Source organism: Hipposideros armiger, unplaced genomic scaffold, assembly GCF_001890085.2.
Source record: "Hipposideros armiger isolate ML-2016 unplaced genomic scaffold, ASM189008v1 scaffold_116, whole genome shotgun sequence".
Taxonomy (NCBI): domain Eukaryota; kingdom Metazoa; phylum Chordata; class Mammalia; order Chiroptera; family Hipposideridae; genus Hipposideros; species Hipposideros armiger.
Window position 1 is genome coordinate 926,354 of NW_017731466.1, and position 20,827 is coordinate 947,180.

General features: G+C 43.1%; 1 protein-coding gene across 4 annotated transcripts in view; it reads left to right on the top strand.

Annotated features, from left to right (window-relative positions):
• Positions 1–20,827, top strand: part of CRIM1 (cysteine rich transmembrane BMP regulator 1) — a 187,734-nt gene that overhangs the window by 161,501 nt on the left and 5,406 nt on the right. For 3 of the 4 annotated variants that reach the window (XM_019647786.1, XM_019647787.1, XM_019647788.1), the window contains 2 exons: positions 12,753–12,947; positions 19,575–19,697. In XM_019647786.1, coding sequence (XP_019503331.1) covers positions 12,753–12,947; positions 19,575–19,697 — 318 coding nt within the window. Of the gene's footprint in view, positions 1–3,826; positions 3,980–12,752; positions 12,948–19,574; positions 19,698–20,827 lie in introns of those variants that run through there. The other variant, XM_019647789.1, reaches the window with a different exon arrangement.

Genomic DNA, 20,827 nt, shown 5'->3' on the forward strand with positions numbered 1-20,827 from the left:
TTTTGAACAGCAGATGCCTCACAGTGACACTCTTCCCCATGCAAGACAGCACCCATGGTCTTCTCCCTGACCACCTGCCACATGCCTTTCGAGGACCTCTCAGTACTTCAGTGAGCTCTTCATTCTATCTCTCCTGAAGGACAGCAAATAATTAAGCCAGCAACTCTTACACCACAGGCCTGTGGGATGCTGCCCTGATCACATCACCCTTCTCTGATGTTTGTGTTGGTGATGCTTCTGCCGAGGGCCAGACTCGAGCATCTTCTATAAGGGGGAGCATCAGCAATTCCAGCAGAAGCTCACCAGGTCCAGGGGTTCTGCCATTCCTGGTCAAATATTATACAGAAAGAGCCCTGCTTTGATCATAAAGATCGTCCTGAATTGAACTTATGGGGGCTTCAAGCCCATATTGCTGCTGCATCGTACCTGTTAGAGTTGGAAATTAATTTGCTCAGGTGTGTCCCCTGATCAAGCCAGTCTTAATTGAACAGGACTATTCTTAAGTAAGCAACTGTTATGTTGGCCAAGTCGGAAATATTACTCTGTGCGTAGAATATTGTTTTGAAACTTAGTATTTGGCAAGTATTTGTTTATTTGAAACCATGTGTTATTTTAAAAAATATTTGAGGTCAGATATTTGTTGGCTGGAAATCCCTGAGTCATTGCATCTTCCTCACTGAAGAAGTGTTTGTCAAAGGTTAGTTAGTTTTAGGTGATAGTTCTTTGTGTGATGTATATATTTATGTTTCGTAACTTGATGTGAACAAAGTTAAGATACTTTGATTACATGTCTGCAAATCATCTAGTATCTTTTAAGTGTTTTTAAGTATCTCATATCTTTAAGGAGCTGTGAAAATGAGTTCTGTTATAGATCATATATGAAAAAATGATTTTCTTACAGGTTGCATATCTGCCTACTCAGACCTTAGCTATTTTCATGCCATATATATTAATATTATATATATATATATATATAATTAATATTTGAGGTGGAGCTTTCACTTGGAATCAAGCTGGCTTGACACTCAGTTGTGGTGGTGTAGCTATATTTCCTCTCTATAGTGATCTTCAACTAGCAAATGATTAATAATATTTCTCATTATTAGGGCAATGTCTACACTTTATATCAACTCAGACTATTATACAGCATTCATTTTTGCTTCGATTTATATTTATTTGTTTAGGTATCTTTTCCTAGAGATAAATATAAATAGCCTCTCTTTGGAACATCTGTTGATCATTGTGTATTTAACTCAGTCCAGGAGTCAAACATAGTAAATATTTAATTTAGCATCGCTAAGATATACAACCCATGGAATGACATGTTGTACATTTTTAAGACATAATGTTATTATACTGGCATCTTCATTGGAAGATTTTTCACAGCTGTTTTTCCAATGTGTTTTCTTAAAATTAAAAACTTGTGTGTGTATTGGAAAGAGAACTCACTTTGGAGCCAAAGTGTTATGATCCCACCTCTGCCACATTCTTGCTATGTCTCAGTGATATATAGATATATATATATATATATATATATATAAACCCTAGTTCAGTTTCCTCATCTAGAAGACAGGAATAATAATATCCTATACTTCACTAACGTGCTGTGAAAGTTAACAATATACATAGGTGGTGTTGCATGAATTGTACACACAATGTGAATGCCCATTAGTTCAGTACAGTTACAGCTCTTCTAATGTGTAGTGCAGCTGATAGGAGTAACATGCATCAGATGGATTCTGATAGCTCTCTTGAAATAGAGCACCTGTCTTTCTGCAGGAGGAAGTCCTGCATCCTGCATCCAGTGATGGGCTTTTGAGGGACGAGAGTATAGCACTCCGGTGGGGTACCTCATTCTGAACTCTCTTGGCTTAAATGGCCCATGATTACTTCAGTCACCGCAGTGTGACCCAGGTGGAACAGCACGCTTCCTGAGGGTGTGTTGTGCGGCCGTGCTGTGGCAGTGCCTTGCCCACAAACCTCAGAGATTCACTGTTCTTTCATGCCTCTGGATGTCACCACGGGAGAGAGAATGGAGCGTTTTTAGTTTTCGTTTGGGAGGCTAGTCCCACTTGAGGAGTCCGTGAGCTTCTTGTACGTGCTCCGCCGTGGTTCCTGGAAACAGAGGATGTGGCATTGATAATCAGGGCAGAGTCTCCCAGGGAGGAGACCTGGCATGCCTCCTGCATGTTCTTCAGAGCTCTCAGTGCCTGTGGCCCCTACACTGGAGCCCCAGTGGTCACAGTTCTTGCTGAGGTGATTTAAACAAAAGGGAAGGGAAGCGTTCCCTCCAGTAGGATGCTTCTCTGTGTCTTGTTTGGAGAGCGTAAGACTAACAGCATCCTGGTTGTCATGCACTGTACTAACTTTGGAACGGGTCTAAAGCTGTCACCGCAAAAATAAACGGTGTTTGATTTCAGTTTGTTTAGGTCTTCCCCTACACCCCAGGAAGCATCTCATTTAGCTTAGTCCATCAGCAGCTTTCTCTTCTCGCTTCAGTATCCTTTTCAGGCCCCCTGGCTGTGTAAGCAGAAACTCAAGTTATTCTAGTTCACTTGAGGGGGGACCTCTGAGAGGCTTCGTCTTTATCTGGGCTCCATCCCCACATTCTTATTTTAAAAAGGTCTGCTGCACAGAAGGTAGGCTGGCACTCATGTCTCCAGAGAGATCCACTAGTTGTGTACCTTTCACTTCTTATTTCTGGCCAGGAGGCCAACCCTGATTTTGAACCCTCTAATGGTCGGGGGGAGACCCCCTCTAGGAGGATTACATTTCTGATGAGGAAATGTAATCAGATCTGAAGTCAGTCTACAGGCGGTCTGGGGGGGGGGGGCAGGGGACTGCAGAGTGTTCCTGACAGCACTGGGGCTGTGACAGGATGAACTATCTCCTATAGGTGCAGAAACTGGCTACTCTGACGAGTCCAGTGGCTTCCACCAAGGTCGTCTTAGCAAGGCTCTAGCCTCTGACTTTTACATAGATAGCTTCCTTTAAATCCCGAAGGAAATGTGACGTTTTCCTTCTTATTTGGGCCACCTTGATCTTTCATTGTTTCTGCCTGCCTTTTAGACTACATTATATTTTCAAAATGATTTGTGTCTAATCTTCATGTACCGATAGGTACACCTTGGATTGTAGGCCTTGTAAGAAACGAGACCTCATGTAAAGCTGAAAATGGAATGTTTCCTTGAACGTCTATCCATGCAGTGCATAATGATCCCATAACAGATGCTTAATACAAGGATTACGTTCTATTACTGAGAAATTCTGTTCTCTTTGCGTGCAGCAGAAATCAGCCACCAGTCACTGTGTTTACCAGTTTGGTGAGATTTCTGTTCATGGAACTAGGAAAGTTTATAATTTCTTTATCAACTTTGTGTTCCTTCCAGTATGTTGAAGAAACCGGAACGGCCCTTTTGGCCTTTGTAAATAAACCTGGACTCCCATCCTAAGAAACAGAACAAAAGAAAGTAAAAATGGACTTTCAAGGAAGGTCTTAAAATTGTGGTCAGATCTGCTGTCACGGCAGTTAAGACATTATGTAGAGATAGGAGTTGGCCTTCATGGCAACATTTGTCTCAGTTTTTTCTTTTTATAAAAATGAGTTAAGAGCAGATGTTTTATTTCTTAGAAGCTAAAGGTTCTAAGTAGTCAAGTTTTGAGTCGAATCAATAAACATTTTTTGCATTTTTTAGCCAAAAACCTTTAATTATTTGCTGATAGAATTACTAGGTGTTAGATCTCTCTGCCTCATTAAAATTGTCTAGACTGTCTGCATCATTTTTAGCAGACTTCAATTCAGTTACAATTTCGCATTCTTTTACAGTCTATGATGTTCCCGTGAGCCAGCATATTCAAAATCAGTCATCATCTCCCATGCCTACAAGTCTCTATGCACCTCTTAGTGACCTGCGAATTATTTTCTGAGATTTCTGTTTGTCTGCTCTTTGTGTAAAAACATTAAAGCTGGTTTCTCGAACAGGATGCACAACCTCTCCGTTTATTGTCCAAATGTGGAGTTTGTGCCTAGTTTGAGATGCTGAAATGAAGATGATATCACAGGCCAGAGCTTTCAGTGTCTGTTAGTTAAGAGAAAGTAAAATATATTATAAGATACTAGTAGCATTTTATTCCTTTGTGGGAGTCAGAGAAAGCACTGCGATGCATTGTTACATTGATACACTAAAATTTTAAAAAGTCCTTCCCCTATACTCACCTAAGTCAGCCCATGTCATTAGGGAGACTTGGCTGCCTTTCTGACTCCTTTTTCTAAATCAGTCTCATATTATCCATCATGTACCTGGTACCTTTTCACACCTGCCTAAATGATTTCACTGAAGTGTTCTTTAAATCCCTCAAACCTAAGAAACCAAACTGAAGTATAATGTTATTAGCAGGGCCAGCAGTTTGCACATCTTTTCAAAACATTTGGTGCATCTGTTAGGACTTGGAATCGCACAAGACTCTTGAGACTCTGGATCTAGGAGCATGTCCCTGGGGGCAGGGACCTCATCTGCCTTGGTTACTACAGCATCCTGTGTTTAGAATGATGATCTCCGTAGTGATGGGTCAAACGAACAAGCACCCCACTACACCCTGTGCTGGATTACTTTGCAGTGGGACTTATTCTGAGAGTAAGAGCCGCATTTAGTTTCTTGGCCACTGGGATCGCAGAGTAAATTACTTTTCAGGACTGTAAATAGTACACTGGAGATTTGAAAGAACTGATGCAATTTCTAAAGCTGCCTAACCTCCTCCCAGGAAGTGACTCCCACGCCAAGACTCTGAATTCATGACCACCACAACCAGATTTAGAACCTGAAGTATCTATACAAGAAAGTTGTCTCCTGGCAGAAATTGAAAACGTAGGTTCAAGTGGATTTTAGCTTTATATCCTTCCACGGAGGGAAGGCGAGGCTGGTGGGGTGCGGGGAGTGGGACCTGGAGATGCTTTCTTTTCAGCCTAGTGTATTTCCCTCATCATGGTCAGATTCAGAGCAAGGCCTGAGCTACTCCCTCAATGATTCCTAAAACCCTGAATTGGATCTTCATAGAGGAAGAAAACAACACAATTTGAGATTCTAGGTTTTCCCCAGCTGTTAATTAGCTTTATAGTACCACTGGTAGAGCAGCTCAAGAGTAAAAGCATAGTCCAATTTTAAACAGCCTGTTAAGCCTTCTTTTCTTTTCTTGAAAAGAAGTAAGATAGATGTTTAAACACTTAGAGAAGTCAGCTCGAAAGGACTTAACATTTCAAGCCCTTACCTTTTTTCTTCCTCTCTTCTATTAACTAGAGTCGAAAACGAATGGGGGGAAAACAAAAAAAACATTGAAAGACACTCCATATTTTTATTGTAGTCATATGTGATGCAAATATGCTACCCCAGCTTTTTTTTCGTTTCCGTTGGCATGAAACATCTTTTTCCATCGCTTTACTTTCAGTTGCTTATATTTGAATCCAAAAGAGATAAGATGTGTCTGAACATCCATGAGTTAAACATCCCACTGAAGGAGCCTCGCAGGCACAAGTACTCAAGGCTCCTGACACACACTTGGGGTATGTTTGCAGAAGCAAATCCCCATTCCTTAGCAGGAACTTTGTTTCTAAAAGAGAACAAAAGTCACTTCAAGCCAAATCTGATGGATAAGATAGAGGCCAGAGTTAAGGAAACCAAATACCAAAGCTGATCTACACCAAGGAGTGCCCATAAAATAGTAACCATCTTCCTTTCATGTTTCAAAACTTGAGTCTGGATGCCACGGGGAAAGGAAAATTCCAAAGCTGCACGAAGCAAGGGCAGGATCATTGGAATACGTTCATAGCCCTCTACAACGACCGCTTAGAAGAGGATCACATTTGTTTGGATATGTAATTCCTGGTGTGTTTGTTTTAAAAATAAGCCTTATTATACTAGTGACATTCTACCCTAATCATCCTCCTTTGAGAGAGAGAGAGAGAGAGAGGTGTTAGAGATTTGCCTGAGAAGGACCAGGAGTCCTCAGTAACCACTCCCTTATCTCCATTCCTTGATAGGATTGTACCAGATGTGTGATGCATTCAGTTGATGGGTAATTTACCTTTGAAGACAAAGACCTTAAGACCCAACAATGTAAGGGGTAGGAAATCTAAGTGTCCACTTTCCAGTCAGTGAACAGTAACCACTTTGGTTTGTGATGTAGATCTCTGTGCAGGAACGTGGCCCTCACTGAGATCATCCCACTGGGTGCGTGGTGAGCAGAAGGTGTGTGGGGACTGTGGAGCCAGACCCACTGTAGTTCCCATCCCGGCCCTGCCACTTCCTGGCCATGCATTGTGGGCAAGAGATGTAATCTCTTCGTTTCTAGGTTTTCCGTGGAATTGGAATAATACCCTGTCCCATTGGCCTATGGAGATCAAATGGAATTGACACATGTAAACTGCTTTGCACAGTGCCCAGTACATAGCAAGCACTCAGTAAGAGGAAGTTATGATTATTATTAGATATCGAAGACTCTAATGTCATTGCCAGGGTAAGCAAGCCAGTTGGAGTGATAAATATAACAGTCAACATTAAATGGCACAGCCCACTCGATAGCCAAATATAAACTGTTTAAATTACTTTTAGTTGGATATTCCCATGTCTCTATTTCTACATCCCCCTTCAGCCTGACTTCTTAAAATGCTTTTATATGTGCTTTCAATTACACTCTGCTGTTTTCCCCCAAAGACTACAGTGACTTTATTAATGTATTATCTAGAACCTCAAATTGCATAGAATAACCGCTGTGTCTCCCCCTAAACCAAGTAGTGTCTTAAACTTTTTGACAGAGCTTTCTCAGTTTAATCCAAATGTGCCATGGAAGGAAGTGGTATATCTAGATAAAGAAGTGAGCATGTAAGAAATAGGGGCCACCGAGTTCCGTCAATCAGCCAAAATTCACTCCATGTTTTCAGGCCCCTGTTTAGATCTTCTCCTTTCAGGTGAAATTTAATCAAAAGCAGAAATGTTCCCAGACAAGAAAAAGCTAAAGACGTTCATCACCAGCAAAACAATATTACAAGAAATATTAAAGGGACATCTTTAAGAAGAAGAAGAAGGGAAAAAAAACAAATATAAATATGAATAATAAAATGGCAATAACTATGTACCTATCAGTAATCACTTTAAATGGATTAAATGCTCCAATCAAAAGACATAGGGCAGCTGAATGGATAAGAAAACAAGACCCATACATATGCTGCCTACAGGAGACCCACTTCAGATCAAAAGGCACACATACTGAAAGTAAAGGGATAGAAAAAAATATTGCATACAAACTGAAACGAAAAAAAGCTGGAATAGTAATTTTTACATTAGACAAAATAGACTTTAAAACAATGGCTATAATAAGAGACAAAGAAGAACATTTCATAATAATAAAAGGATCAATCCAACAATAGGATATCACCCTTGTAAACATTTATGCACCCAACATAGGAGCACCTAAATATATATAAAGCAAATATTGATGGACATAAAGGGAGAGATCAGTGGTAATACAGTAGAGGACTTGAACACCCCATTGACATCAATGGATAGATCTTCCAGACAGAAAATCAATATGGAAACAATGGCCTTAAATGACACATTCGACCAGATGCACTTAACTGATATTTTTAGAGTATTTTCACCTGAAAGCAGCAGAATAGATATTCTTTTCAAGTGCACGTGCAACGTTTCCCAAGATAGACTACATGTTAGGCCACAAAACAAGTCTCAGTAAATTTATGATAATTGAAATCATATCAAGCATCTTTTTCGGCCACAATAGTATGAAACTAGAAATCAGTTATAAGAAAAATACACAAACACATGGAGGCCAAATACCATGCTACTAAACAATGATTAATAGTGAGATGAAGGAAGAAATCAAAAGATACCTGAGACAAATGAAAATGAAAACACAATGACCCCACATCTGTGGGACACAGCAAAAGCAGCCCCAAGATGGAAATTCATAGCAATACAGGACTACCTCAAGAACTAAGAAAATCTCAAACAATCTAACCTATACCTAAAGGAACTAGAAAAAGAACAGCAAACAAAGTCCAAAGTGAGTAGAAGGAAGGAAATCATCAAGATCAGAGTGGAAAGGAAATAGACTCTAAAAAAACTCTTCAAAAGATCAATGAAACCAAGAGCTGGTTCTTTGAAAAAATAAAATCAATAAGCCTTTAACCTGATTCATCAAGAGTAAAAGAGGAGACCATGTAAATAAAATCAGAAATGAACAAGAAGTAATAACTGACACTACAGAAATATAAAGGATTATAAGAAAATACTACAGGGCCGACCGAGTGGCGCGATGGTTAAGAACTCGCTTGGGATGCCAGAGGGCCCCGGTTCGGATCCCACATATGAGGGCCAGTGACACTGCCCTCCACAGCTAAGATGCTGAACAACAGCTCAACCTGGAGCTGGGCTGCCGTGAGTCGCTGGCGACGGCGTAGGCTGCAGCCCCTGTGGCAGTGGGTTGCCATGGGCTACTGTGTGTAGCCAGCAGCCAGCGTGAGCGGCCAGCAGCCGCAGTGAGCGGCCGTCCAAGAAGGCGGTGACTGATCTGCCTCGCCAGGGAAGAGCGCAATGATGGTGCCAACTTGGGCAAGTGAAGCAACGTCCTCCACAACTAGATTGAAGAACAAAACGACAGCAACTTATCTCTTCCCCTCCCCCCAATGCCCCAGCACTGTTCCCATCCCAATTCCCCAATAAAAAATTTTAAAAAAAAAAGAAAATACTACAAACAATTATATGCCAACAAATTGGACAATCTGGAAGAAATAGATGAATTCCTAGAAACATACAGTCTTTCCAAGACTGAATCAAAAAGAAACAAAATCCGAGCAGACCTATTACTACTAACGAAATTGAATCAATAATCACAAAACAAACAAAAGCCCTGGACCAGATAGTTTTCCAGGTGAATTTTACCAAACATTCAAAGAATTAGCACCTGTCCTTCTCAAACTATTCCAAAAAATTCAACAGGAGGGAAAACTCCTAACCTCATTTCACTAGGCCACCATTACCCTGATTCCAAAACCAAGCAGACACTATAAAAAAAAAAAAATTATCTCCAATGAACATGGATGTAAAAACCCTTAACAAAATATTAGCAAACCAAATTCAGCACTACATTAAAAAGATCATACACCACAATCAAGTGGGATTTATTCCTGGGATGCAAGATTGATTCAATATCAGCAAATCAATTGTGATATAGCACATAAATAAAATTATGGTTAAAATCATATGATCATATGTTAGAACTGATAAATGAATTCAGTAAAGTAGCAGGACACAAAATGAATGTTCAGAAATCAGTTGCATTTTTATATACCAATAATGAACTATCAGAGAAATTAAGAAAACACAATCCCATTTACAATGGCATCAAATAAAATACCTAAGAATAAATTTAACTAAGGAGGTAAAAGACCTGTGTGTGGATAGGCTAAGAATTTGAGGGCAACCACTGCAGCTCTGATCCACTGGAATCTCTGCAGTGGATAGATAAGGCCTGACCAGATCCCTGACAAGCTCACCAACTGTTTATTTCTTAAACCAGGAAAATGACTCATATATTTAAATTATCTCTGCCTAGCCTCCCATTGCAAGAAACAGCGTCTTCCTTCATGACTCCCTTTTCCTCACTATCCATATCCTGACAGACATTTTCTCAGAAATATCTCTCAACTCTAGTCTTGCCTTTATTTCTCCATCTCCACTGCCTTAGTCTAGGCCCATATCACATCCCCTTATGTATCCCCATCTTCCTTACCTCAGTTAGTCTGCCGATTGTCATATTCCAGAGTTCTCTTCTTAAAAACAAAGCTGATACAACCCCTTCCCTCCACTACAGGAAAGAATCTAAATCTGTGAGCTGTTATTCAAGGCCCATTACGATCGTATCCCAACTCTGTCTCCAACCACACACTCACACACACACAGACACACACACACACACACACACTCATACACTCTCACACACACTCTGTACAGCCTGATGCCTCTCACTGTCCTTCCAACATGGCAAGCTGTTGGACATAACATGTTCTGCTTGGAACATAGCTTCTGCATCTTCTCCCATTCATCCATCAAAGCAAAACTCGAGCATCAATCTTGGGTGAAGCCTTCGCCTCCTTTCCAGCAGAGTTAGTTGCTTTGCCCTCCATGTTGTCCAGCTCCATGTTTAAATCATGGTAGCAGCAGTTAATGCATTGTGCCATAGTGCGGCATTCCAATCCCCCGGTCTGTCCCCCACCCCACTTTTGTGCACTCTTCTGGGTCAGGGTCATGCCTTCTTTTCTACTGAAGATAAAAGTTTGTGAAATGAATGTCTTTATAATGTTTAACGTACAATTATTATTTTTAATGTTTTAATTTTAATAAGTTTGACCATATAAATATTAGTAGCATAATTAAATATTTTAAAATGTAATAGGTGTCTTCGCATAGGTCTTAAGAAAATACAGAGCGGTGCTTAGCCTTCACTCGAACCTCTTTCTCCAAAGTTCTCATCCTTTCTGTGCCTCTCTCTCAGTCCTTCCTCCTTTTTTCTAAGAAGAGGACTGACAGATGCCTCCAGGAGGACAAGCACAGTGGAAGTGATAGATGAGATGGGGCGAGGAGTTTAACCTCTTTCTAAGGTCCTCGCACAGTAATACATTATTTAAATTTTTTGCAGTGATATTGGTCCATCACATGAGCTGTTACATGGTTTACGTAAAATATAATCAGTAGTATTGCTTTAAAAACAAAGGCTTCCTTTTCGTGAAGAATTTGATGGCAAATCTAATGCTTTCAATGAAATGTTGGCTGGGGGTCAGAATATTACTTGAATTAGGTTCATTAATTGATTTCTACTCAGCCATTTGACATGTACATTTTGGATATCTTAATGAAATCGCCTCCTCTACGGATTCCATATTAGCAAAAACTTCTGTCATGGGTTTGGTTTGAAAGGTTCCACATGAGTTTAAGTGTAACACTCAGTACACCAGAAACTTTTGTGGAACATTCACAAATATGGTGAAGTACATTTTTAATAGATATTGAAAAGGATTTCTGTTCACAACTAGAACTTTCCATGAATACTCAGTATCCCTTGTTGAACCTTAACGAGCAATAATGAGAGAAACAATGGAAAACTGTGGAGAAGCAGAGAGGTTATGCATTGTAACCCTGGCCAGATTCCTGCCTCTCCTTGCATATAACACTCTGGGATGGCCCAAGGCTTATATCTATGGAAATACAAAATGTTTTAGTAGTAGGACATTGTTAGTGCCACTTCATAAAGTGCATACTCGTATGCTTGAGTAGCTGGTATGGAAAGAATGTGGACACCAAAGACAGGTGTGTGAGCGTTTCTGCCTGTGACCTTCCTCTGGAAAAGCTCAAGGGAAGCTTTGTGCTAGGTCTCCATAGAGAGCAGCTTCCAGCCACCTTGGAGCACTTGGCTGCAGGGTTTGGGGCTGCTCAGAGGAAATGGTTCCTAACACCATAAGCTGGCATGTTTCTTGTTTGCATCCTGAAGCATTCTGGGTTCTATACTGTGCGTCTGGGCAGTACACACTATTCCTGCAAGAGCTTCCGGATGCTTTCCAGAAAGAACCCTGAGTCCCAGACACCACCCCTTTCCGAAGGAACTTGGCTTCCAGATTCCTTTATAGTTTTCCATTTTCTAGTGACCAGTGGTGGTTGGAGCTGTCTTTAGAGTCAGCATAAAATGTCCCCAGATTAGGAGGAGTCATCCAGTTATTGGCCTGTCCAGTGACAAGGAGGTGCTGTGCCCCCCACACGTCTCCATCGATTTGCCCCATCTCTGCTTTGCTGGTCACGTGGGCCTCACTCTGAGCCTTCGTTCTTGAGCTCGAGAGGAAATGTGACCGCTAGTAAGCTAGTGAGCTCAGGTAAACCAGGAGAAGGTTTTGAGTCAGAAAGAAAGTCAAGGAAAAGTTTGGGGGGAGGGAGGAAATGAGAATGGCAAAGGAAAATGGAGAAAAATCAAAGAGTTGAATATTTTTAAGCTGTGATTCCGTGTGCATAAATAAAGCTCTTAAAATACATTATTCTCAAAAACCATAGTTTACTGATAAAAATGGATTAAAATGAAATGAGGTTTGTTTTTAAAGCAGAAATGTCTTTGTTGATGAGAGGAAAATCGATCCAGCATCACTGGAAAATGAAGGCAATGGTTATCCCAAGGCCAGTTCCCCCTGTAGGATAGCCCAGGACCCCTACCAGCTCCCTGTGACATGCCATTACCATTCCTCACTATGCCCCTGAATCATTTACACACAAAAAAGATTACAAGTAGGAATTTCTTGAATTGTCTCCATAAACATACTCAGCTGGACTTTTTTTTTTTTTAATCGATTTCCACATAGAACCAGACCTCTACCGAATTGTAGTTCAGTTTTAGTTTTTCCACGGGGTATGTTCTGCAGCCATACGATGATTGAATTTGTGTGTTTTGTGATGACAGGCTAATGACACTTAACCCAGTGGGTGTCATGCCCAGCCAGTTGCAACTGTTACTGCCCTGTGTAGCCTCAGTGGCCCTTGAACAGGTTCAGGCCACAAGTGAGAGTTCTGAAGCTTCTCCGGAACAAAGGAAAATGGCAGCGAGGGACTGGGGAAGCAAACGTTTCACCAAATTCTGGAGCTCTAAAGCATAGTGTGAAGTTTATGTCACAATAGCAACGCCACCGTGCACTGTTCTTTCCCTAGAAGACACAATTCCAAAGAAGGTGGTGTGCCACTTCAGTGGGAAGGCCTACGCCGACGAGGAGCGCTGGGACATCGACAGCTGCACACACTGCTACTGCCTGCAGGGCCAGACCCTCTGCTCGACCGTCAGCTGCCCCCCTCTGCCCTGCGTTGAGCCCATCAACGTGGAAGGAAGTTGCTGCCCGATGTGTCCAGGTATGTCAGCCAGCCGTCCTGCCATTTCACGAGCTGTCATGCTGAGTCAAGATGAAACTAGGGCAGTTCATGTGGCCCAAGCAGTGTGTTGGGTCCCCCCTGAAGTCTCCCTGTAAAAGGACAGGGCGGGTGACTGGAGAGACTGTGACCATCCAGGGGAGGGCCTGATTTGGGTTCAGTGCTCTGGTTCTTCTGATTTGCATCCTCTGAACTTGAGTGGTACTACACCTTACGGTTATAACAGACCTGCCCCATCTGAGTAGCACAGTTTTAGTGCAGTGTGGGACCAGCCTAGTGGAAAAGGTCCAAGATCAGACATAGTAGGGAATACGCCGAATAGCCATTGCAAAGTGAATATTTATCAGAACCGAAATCTAAATCTGAAGCATACAGCCTGGCTCTGTCTTTTTTCAGTTCATCGGTTCAGGCAGTACCCACACCATCCCATGCAGCCTTCTGTCCAGCCCTCTGCTGAACTTTTCCTCTCTTCCATGGGGAGTGTAACGGCTGAGCACAACCCCGGTTTGCTGTCGTGGAACCGCATGCCTGCATCTTGCCCCACGTCCCTCCCACCCTTCATGTCCGCTCCGTATTTCACCTCCGAGTTTCGAACCTGAGCTCCCCGCAGCTGCCCAGATCCTCCTAGGCCTTCGAGGTTCCATGTCTGGGTCTCGTGCCACAGCAGCTCCTTCATCCTTTGTCCCTCGTCCCGGCGATGCAGGCCCTGAGCCCTCAGCAGGACAGCCTGTGGGCGGGGTCCCTATCTACAGCCCTGGACACGCAGACCGAGGAGAGGGCTCAGTCTACGAGCCTGTTGAAGCCGTGAGGGAGTCGGGAGCTTCTCCACCCTCAGCTCGATTCCTGGGTTTTCCTGCAGCATATTAGAGAATCTTGTTCCGCCCATCCAGTGAGCTAGGAGTCGCCAACCGAGAAGTGCGGCTGTCCTGTGCACTGTAAAACGGGACCGCCATTAAACCCAAAGAGTTTCGCTAAGCTCTGCACACGCCCGCCTTTTGTTTAGGTGCTGTACAGACTAGCCCTAACTGCGTACTTCGACAAAATGCCCATTTATCTCCTAAAACGGATGGGCTAGTCTGCCAGGTCCGGAGACTAACCCCTTTTCAGAGGCTTCAGTTGGGTCCTCTTCCTGATTTAGCTCATTTACCTTCTTGAAGGTATAGATTGAGAGTGAGAGGTTCACTTCTGTGGTGGTTTATCACTCGGTGTGCATGTGGGGAAAAATGAAACCCTTAAGTGTTTTTGATGAGAGGAATGAGGGAAAATAGATATTTCTCATTGGAGGCTTATCTAGTACATGTCACCTGTGTGTCACAAGGTTCATTCCAGATGTCATAGTAGTATGGTTTTAGTGATATAAATGATGCAACTTGACCTTATTTATTCAACAAAGATTCATTTAGTACCTACTATGCACAAGCACCTGTTCTAGGCACTAGGGAGACGGCAGTGAATCAGAGTCCCCATCCGCACGGAGCTTAGTAGGGAGACGGGCAGCAAACACGTAAGCCGTAAATAGCACACAAGACAAGAAACCAGTGAGGCGGAGGCTAGGGAGACTGGGGGCTGGCAGTTTTTTCTATAGGATGATAAGGGAACACCTCACTGCTAAGATGATCTTTATAAAGAAACCCAGAAGAATCGCCGGGATGGTGGGGAAGAGGCAGCCTCCTCCTGGCAGAGGCAGGGCAGAAGCCTGGGAGGGAACATGCAGTTGCGCGTTCAAGGGAAAGCAGGGGAGGGGAGGGGAGGGGACCCAGTGCGCCGGGAGGGTAACGAGAGGAAAGCAGAGAGGTAGCCGCGGGCCGAGACGCGCAGTCTTGTGGGTGACTGCAGGATTTGATAGAGTGAGGTGGACACTTGGGAGGGTTTTGAGCAGAGGAGAGGTGTGATGTGACTTACCTTTTACCAGGATTTCTTGGTGCTGGGTTGAACGTAGCTGGGTGTAGAAAACGAGAGCGGAAGCAGAGGAGGCTTCCCGATAGTCCGGGTGGAAAAGGGTGGTGGCTTGGACCAGAGGTGGAGCTGTGAGGTGGGGAGAAGTGGTCGGATTCTGATTATTACACCGTGAGGGTAGAAACAGTAGGACTTGAATTAGATGCGGGGAGTGATAGGAAGAGAAGCCAGGGACAACTAGAATGTTTTTAGACTAAACCAATGGAGTTGCAGCTCTGGGGTAAAACTCAGTTAGTTTGAAATCACCACTAGACATCTAAGTGGAGATACTGAATAGATGATAAATGTCCAGTCTGAAGTTCAGAAGTGAGATTGGACATCGATCTGTAAATTTGAAAGTCGTCAGCCATGGCTGTTTTTTCAGCCTTGAGGCTGGACGAGGCCACCCAAGGAATGAGTGAAGCAAGAGAAGAAAACAGAGCCCAGCACTGAGCCCGGAGACCCCCCAGCTTTGGGAGACTGGGCAGGTGAGGAGGGACTAGAAAGGAAACGGAGAGGGAGCCCCAGTTTGCACAGGAGGAAGGTGACCTGGAGACAAAATGGAAAAGGGTGGGAGGAGCATCGTTAGGTCCAGCCAGGTGGGAAGTGGGCGCTGACTTTGTGCGGTTAGCGTTGTCCTAATCCTCTTGACAAGAGTCATTTCAGTACAGGGGTGGAGGCAGACTCGGATTGGAGTGGTTCTGAGAGAAACAGACCGGTGAACTAGACAGTGGCTGTACAGCCCTGTTACAGACCAGGAGTGCTAAGTTCACAATTAAGATTTTCCTGTGAACTAGCGTGGCTTTGGAGGCTTTCACAGGACCTGAGCTAGACCCTGAAGGACAGGTGGGCTCTCTTTATTGGTGTGAAGAGGGTAATCTGACCGAAGACCCTGAGGTGGAAAAGTCAAGGCCAAATGCCCTTGGAAAAGAGAGTTCTAGGAGCAGGAACTCAGGAGCTAAGGACAAAACAGATAACTTTAGCCAAGATTTTTGGGGCCTTAAGTGTTAAATGAAGAGTAAACTGAGTCCTTTGTGGGGAGTGGGGAGGCTTATTTTTGAGCAGATGAATGACATGACCACAGGAGTGCTTTGGGAAGACCAACAGGGTCAGGGTTTTCCCAAAGGCCCTGCGGGGACCAGAGGCCTGGGCAGCTGTAACTCACAGTGCAGACGTCCCAGGTGTGTGACACAGTAAGGAACCGAGTCCAGGTGACGGTGGTAGGAATTGAGGTAAAGATTCTCTCTCCTTGGCTTATGAATTTGATAAAGGAGAGTGTGCGGACATCCTTGTGCATTACTGGCCTCATTACATTTCTCTAGTGGCTTTTCCACTAGAATTTACTGTTAAATTGAAATTTAATTTCTGTGACTCTCCTTTCTGCATCTGATATTATTATTGATGAGTCATTTCTCCATCTTTTCTCTCAGCAAATTGTGCCATCAGTCGCGCTTCTGCCAGCTTACATTTAAGTGTCTCCAGCCAGGAAGGCTGGATTCCTGACCCGTTCTGTCATTGGCGCACTGTGAGTTGAGTCAGGTCTCATCACTGAAGCTGCCGGCTTCCATTTCTTATCTAGATAGCTCATGCTCGCTCCCTTTGTCCTCTGGACATATCAGCTACCCTTCTGAAGAGCTTCACCCTTGACAAAGCACTTTCCCCCCTGCCATCTTCAGATATGAGCACAGAACCTGTGGGCTGGTTAGTGCTTGTCCTATTTTACAGAAGACACCGAGGCTCAGAAAAGTTCAGTGAATTATGCAGCTAGTTAGCAGAAGACCTGGGAGTCCCCGTCCTCAGTAGACTCAGGTTCCATCTCCAAAAATGTGGTGCCCGCAGCTTGTGAACCTCCAGCATTCCTGGAAAAGACATTTTGAAGGAGGTGGCTCTTAGAACTGACCCGGTGCCTCTGCATGTAAAGCATATCCCCAGTAAGTAGCCGGGTTTCTCAGAAGGTCAGATCAAATTTGACCACAGGAGTAAAAATTGTGACCAAGTGCCCATGATCTGTGTGGCCTGGCCAGATGTAGTTTTGTCACTTCTCTGGCCCTGTCACCTAACACCACCAATAGCTAAAAAGGGCTCTTGTAGTAAATCCCAGAAGGGTTATATGTTACCGTTGGGGTTGGATGCAGCCTTGGCCATGGAAGGCTTGGGTCCACTCATGGAAATGCAGTAGCAACCACACTTCTTTTTGTTTCTTCAAGCAGTTTTTTCCTGAAAAATACATCCTTTTTTGGCCAAACTGCTCAGAGGCAGCTTCCTTCTTAAATTCAAATTAAGGGGAGAGAGGGTCATTTCCCTTTAGATTTGAGGACTCTGAACTAGAACTTGAAGTATTTTGTGATTTAAAGAAAAAGGTGTGGGTGGGTTTTAATCAGAGCTGAGCTAAGATTCGTGGAGCAAACTGACACACAGGCAAGGCCAGATGCCGCTGAGTGGTGAGACGTCACCACCAGGATGAGAGGCTGGTGGGGGCAGGATTGCCCTTGATCACGGCTGTATCCCCAAAACTTAGACCAGTGTCTGCCACATAGGAAGGACTCGGGAAATACTTGCTGAACAATGGCAAGCTAATTCACTACTCAAGAAGGCAGCCTCCTTCCATCCTAGGCAGATCTTTCTAACTTGCTCTGCTGTTGCCAAGGAGAGCCTTTCTAAGCACCTGTGGGAGGAGAACTCACCCAGTCCAGTCTCTGTTGTTTGCGGGGGTTCACTTGAAACCTACTGATATGCAGGAAGGAGGCAGAGAAATTTCAAAGCTGGTCTCCACTGTTCTCACCCAGGAAAACACCTGGGCTGAATGAAACTGAAAGGATCCCAGCTCTGAGCCTCTGTGGAGGGTCTTGCGCCTCAGCTGTTAACAGTCACAGGTTTGGTGAATAGATCTCACATTAGCCTTTGCTGCTGAGGCCTCCAAAGCCAGCTGCAAGTCTGCTGTGCTGCGATGGGAAGGCTCAATGCTGTGCACTGGAAAGGGCAGGGGAGGGGCTCAAGGAGTGCTGTGGCACTGAAAGGTGTCACGGAAGTGTCAAGATAGTTGTCTTCCCAAATTCCTCCAGGACACCACATCTCAGGGTTTTTCCGTGAGCGAGCTAAACACCGTCTCCCGAAACACCCACCCCAGCCAGAACCTCCCAGTGCAGACCTACCCAATCAGGACCTTTGAGAATCAGCAGTTTAAGCTCTCTGGGTGATTCAGGTGTGATAGAAAAGTCTGAGAATCACTGCTTTGTACTCAGGCCCTTGCTTCTGTCCATGATAACATTTTCAGGAAATTCTCATCTTCACTCTAGTTTTCAGGGACCCATCGGAATTATAAGACTGTCTAGTTCCTGCCATGTCTGAGGCCTTATATTTTTAGTAAGGAAGAAGAAGAGTGAGGGACTGAGGCCCAGGTGACTTTATTCTTGGGGACAAAGGGACGCCCTGGGCTTGCGATCCCAGCTCTGCAGTCCCTGGATGCACAACCTTGGGCCGTGTACTTACCCTCTCTGACTTTATATCCCTGGCAGGTCCTCTGTTAACTCACAGTGGAAGCTTAGCAGATACTCGCTTCTCTCACCTTTCCTTTCTCTCAAATTCATCTTAACATTTACTTCATGAAAGGCTGGGAACCTTGGGCTAGACAGCGATCACTCTGAGCAAAGATTATTAATTCTTTTTATGTTATGTATTTTATTTTTGTATTTTATGTATTTTATAGTTGGACTAAATTAGGCTATTCATTAGTGAGTATTTTGTTTACCAATGTTGAATAACCTTGTTATAGAAATCAGTTAATAATGTGACAGGATCTGGCCAATAGGAAGTATGTAATCGATGTAGACTTTTATTGTCGCATTTCAAAAATAGAGGTTTTTAAGAATTATTTCTTTTAAAAGTTGGGCTAGTTGTTAGCCAGACAAAGTAAGGATATACAAATATATTTGTAGGCGCCAAGGTAAGCTTTAAATATTTCCCTTTTAGAACTTGAAAAAAAAAAAAAAAAAAAACAAACCCTGATATGTGGGGTAGAAAATATTATTCTCAAAAGACAGTTTTGTTTCACTGTAGTGTCTTGTTGATCAAAATGTCTATATGATTGAAAATATATTGACTGAGGATCGATTTCCAATCCATATGGTTCCAATGGTAACATAGCAGACATGAAAGACTTAAATCAGGCAGCACCTCATGAGGTCTGCCCAGACCCCATTCCTATTTAGGGGAAGAGGCTGGGGGGGAAATCGCTAAGAAATGCTTAGCGGAAGATGCTTTAACTTTTTCACTTCCTGCGACATGTAAATGATTCAACACTCATGGATTAAAGAGCAACAGTGATTATTAAAGTCTAATATTTAGCTGATAGAAAGTAAAAGAAATCCTTCCATTTCAGCTGGTCTAATGCTTGCCCAAAACTGTACAGCCATCACCGTTTGACATGAAAACGCAGTCTCTCTGACCCCAGTGGACAAGAAAACTTTTTTCCCCCCTTTTAAGTGGTTATAAGACATTTCCCACTGCTACGAAGCTAGTGACGCTCTAGCATTAATGATGTAAATGCAAAAACTGGATCTTTTCATGTCCCAGGACAGTATGTTGAACTCAATCCACCACCCATTTGGATTGAGGAAACAAAACCAATAAGTAGCCCCTCCCTTATCTCTCATGAAAAATATCCCCTTCTTTCAGAAATGTATGTCCCAGAACCAACCAATATACCTATTGAGAAGACAAATCATCATGGAGAGATGGACCTCGAGGTTCCCATGTGGCCCACACCTAGTGAAAATGACATTATCCATCTCCCCAGAGGTAAGTGCCCAAGTCAGCTGAGATCTATCTAGTCATATGTAGGGTCTGCTTTGTTTTGTTGTTTTAATTTTTAAAACTTCCCTAGATAACTTTTAAATGGCATGCCCAAGTAAGTTCAAAGAACTGCTCTAGAAAAGACTTGTGTAGCTATAACATACGTGTATTGAACAACCCAGAATGATAAAATAAGTCTGCAGACAACTGGGTGAAATGCCTCCTCGGTCCCCACATGTTCAGACACTTGGTGATGGAACGCAGTTTGTTCTTTATCCCAGGTGGACTTTCTGCGCCATCACTGATATTTATATGTGTGAAAAAACTTCGTAAGCAGAGTAGTAATAAATTATTCAGTATCCCTGTGGATTCTGTACTAGCATTTATACAGTAGGTTACCCTCTACTTCTGGGTGGATTTTACTCCATGAGACTTTATTACGTGTTGATTTTTCTACTCACCAGGTTTATTCCATGCTTTATTTTTCTTGCCCCATCCTTTCAGTTGTGTATAATAGAGATGTTATTCTGCCTCTTCAGTAGTTAGGTGGTAAAAACAAGGCAGTTCCTGTCCATATTGCCTTCTCCATAAAAGGAAACCTCTTGCTCAAAAGAGTATAACCTTGCTCTTAGCCATGACTCAGCACTGCCTCCTATCTACCCCAAGGACATTTTCAACATCAGTGCTATGCAGTTTTTATAATATTTCCTTTGGAAGAAGCAGTATTCATTGCTTGAGAGATTAATGGTCTGTTACTCTAGCTATTCGAAGTGTTATGCTTAGGTCAAGCCAAATGACCTGAGAGCCAAATTTCTGGACCCAGTGTTTTGGCTCTTTACGTAATGCCTCTGACTGAATGGTGCTTTAACATTATGTATACATTCATTCAATCAATAAATATTAGTGATTACTCTATGCCACACACAGTTCTGTAGATGCTGGGCTTTGGTCATAAGAACAGCCTTATTGTAATTTGTTGAAGACTTCTGCATTATACAGACCATGAGGAGAAATTTCCTCATGTATCAGTAGCAAGAAAATTTATGCTTCTCCTAAGCAACAGACTGGCTTTAATCTTAAAGACATTGTCAATCGTATTGATACTTCATTTCTATTTTTCCTCTGGCTGCTAGGAA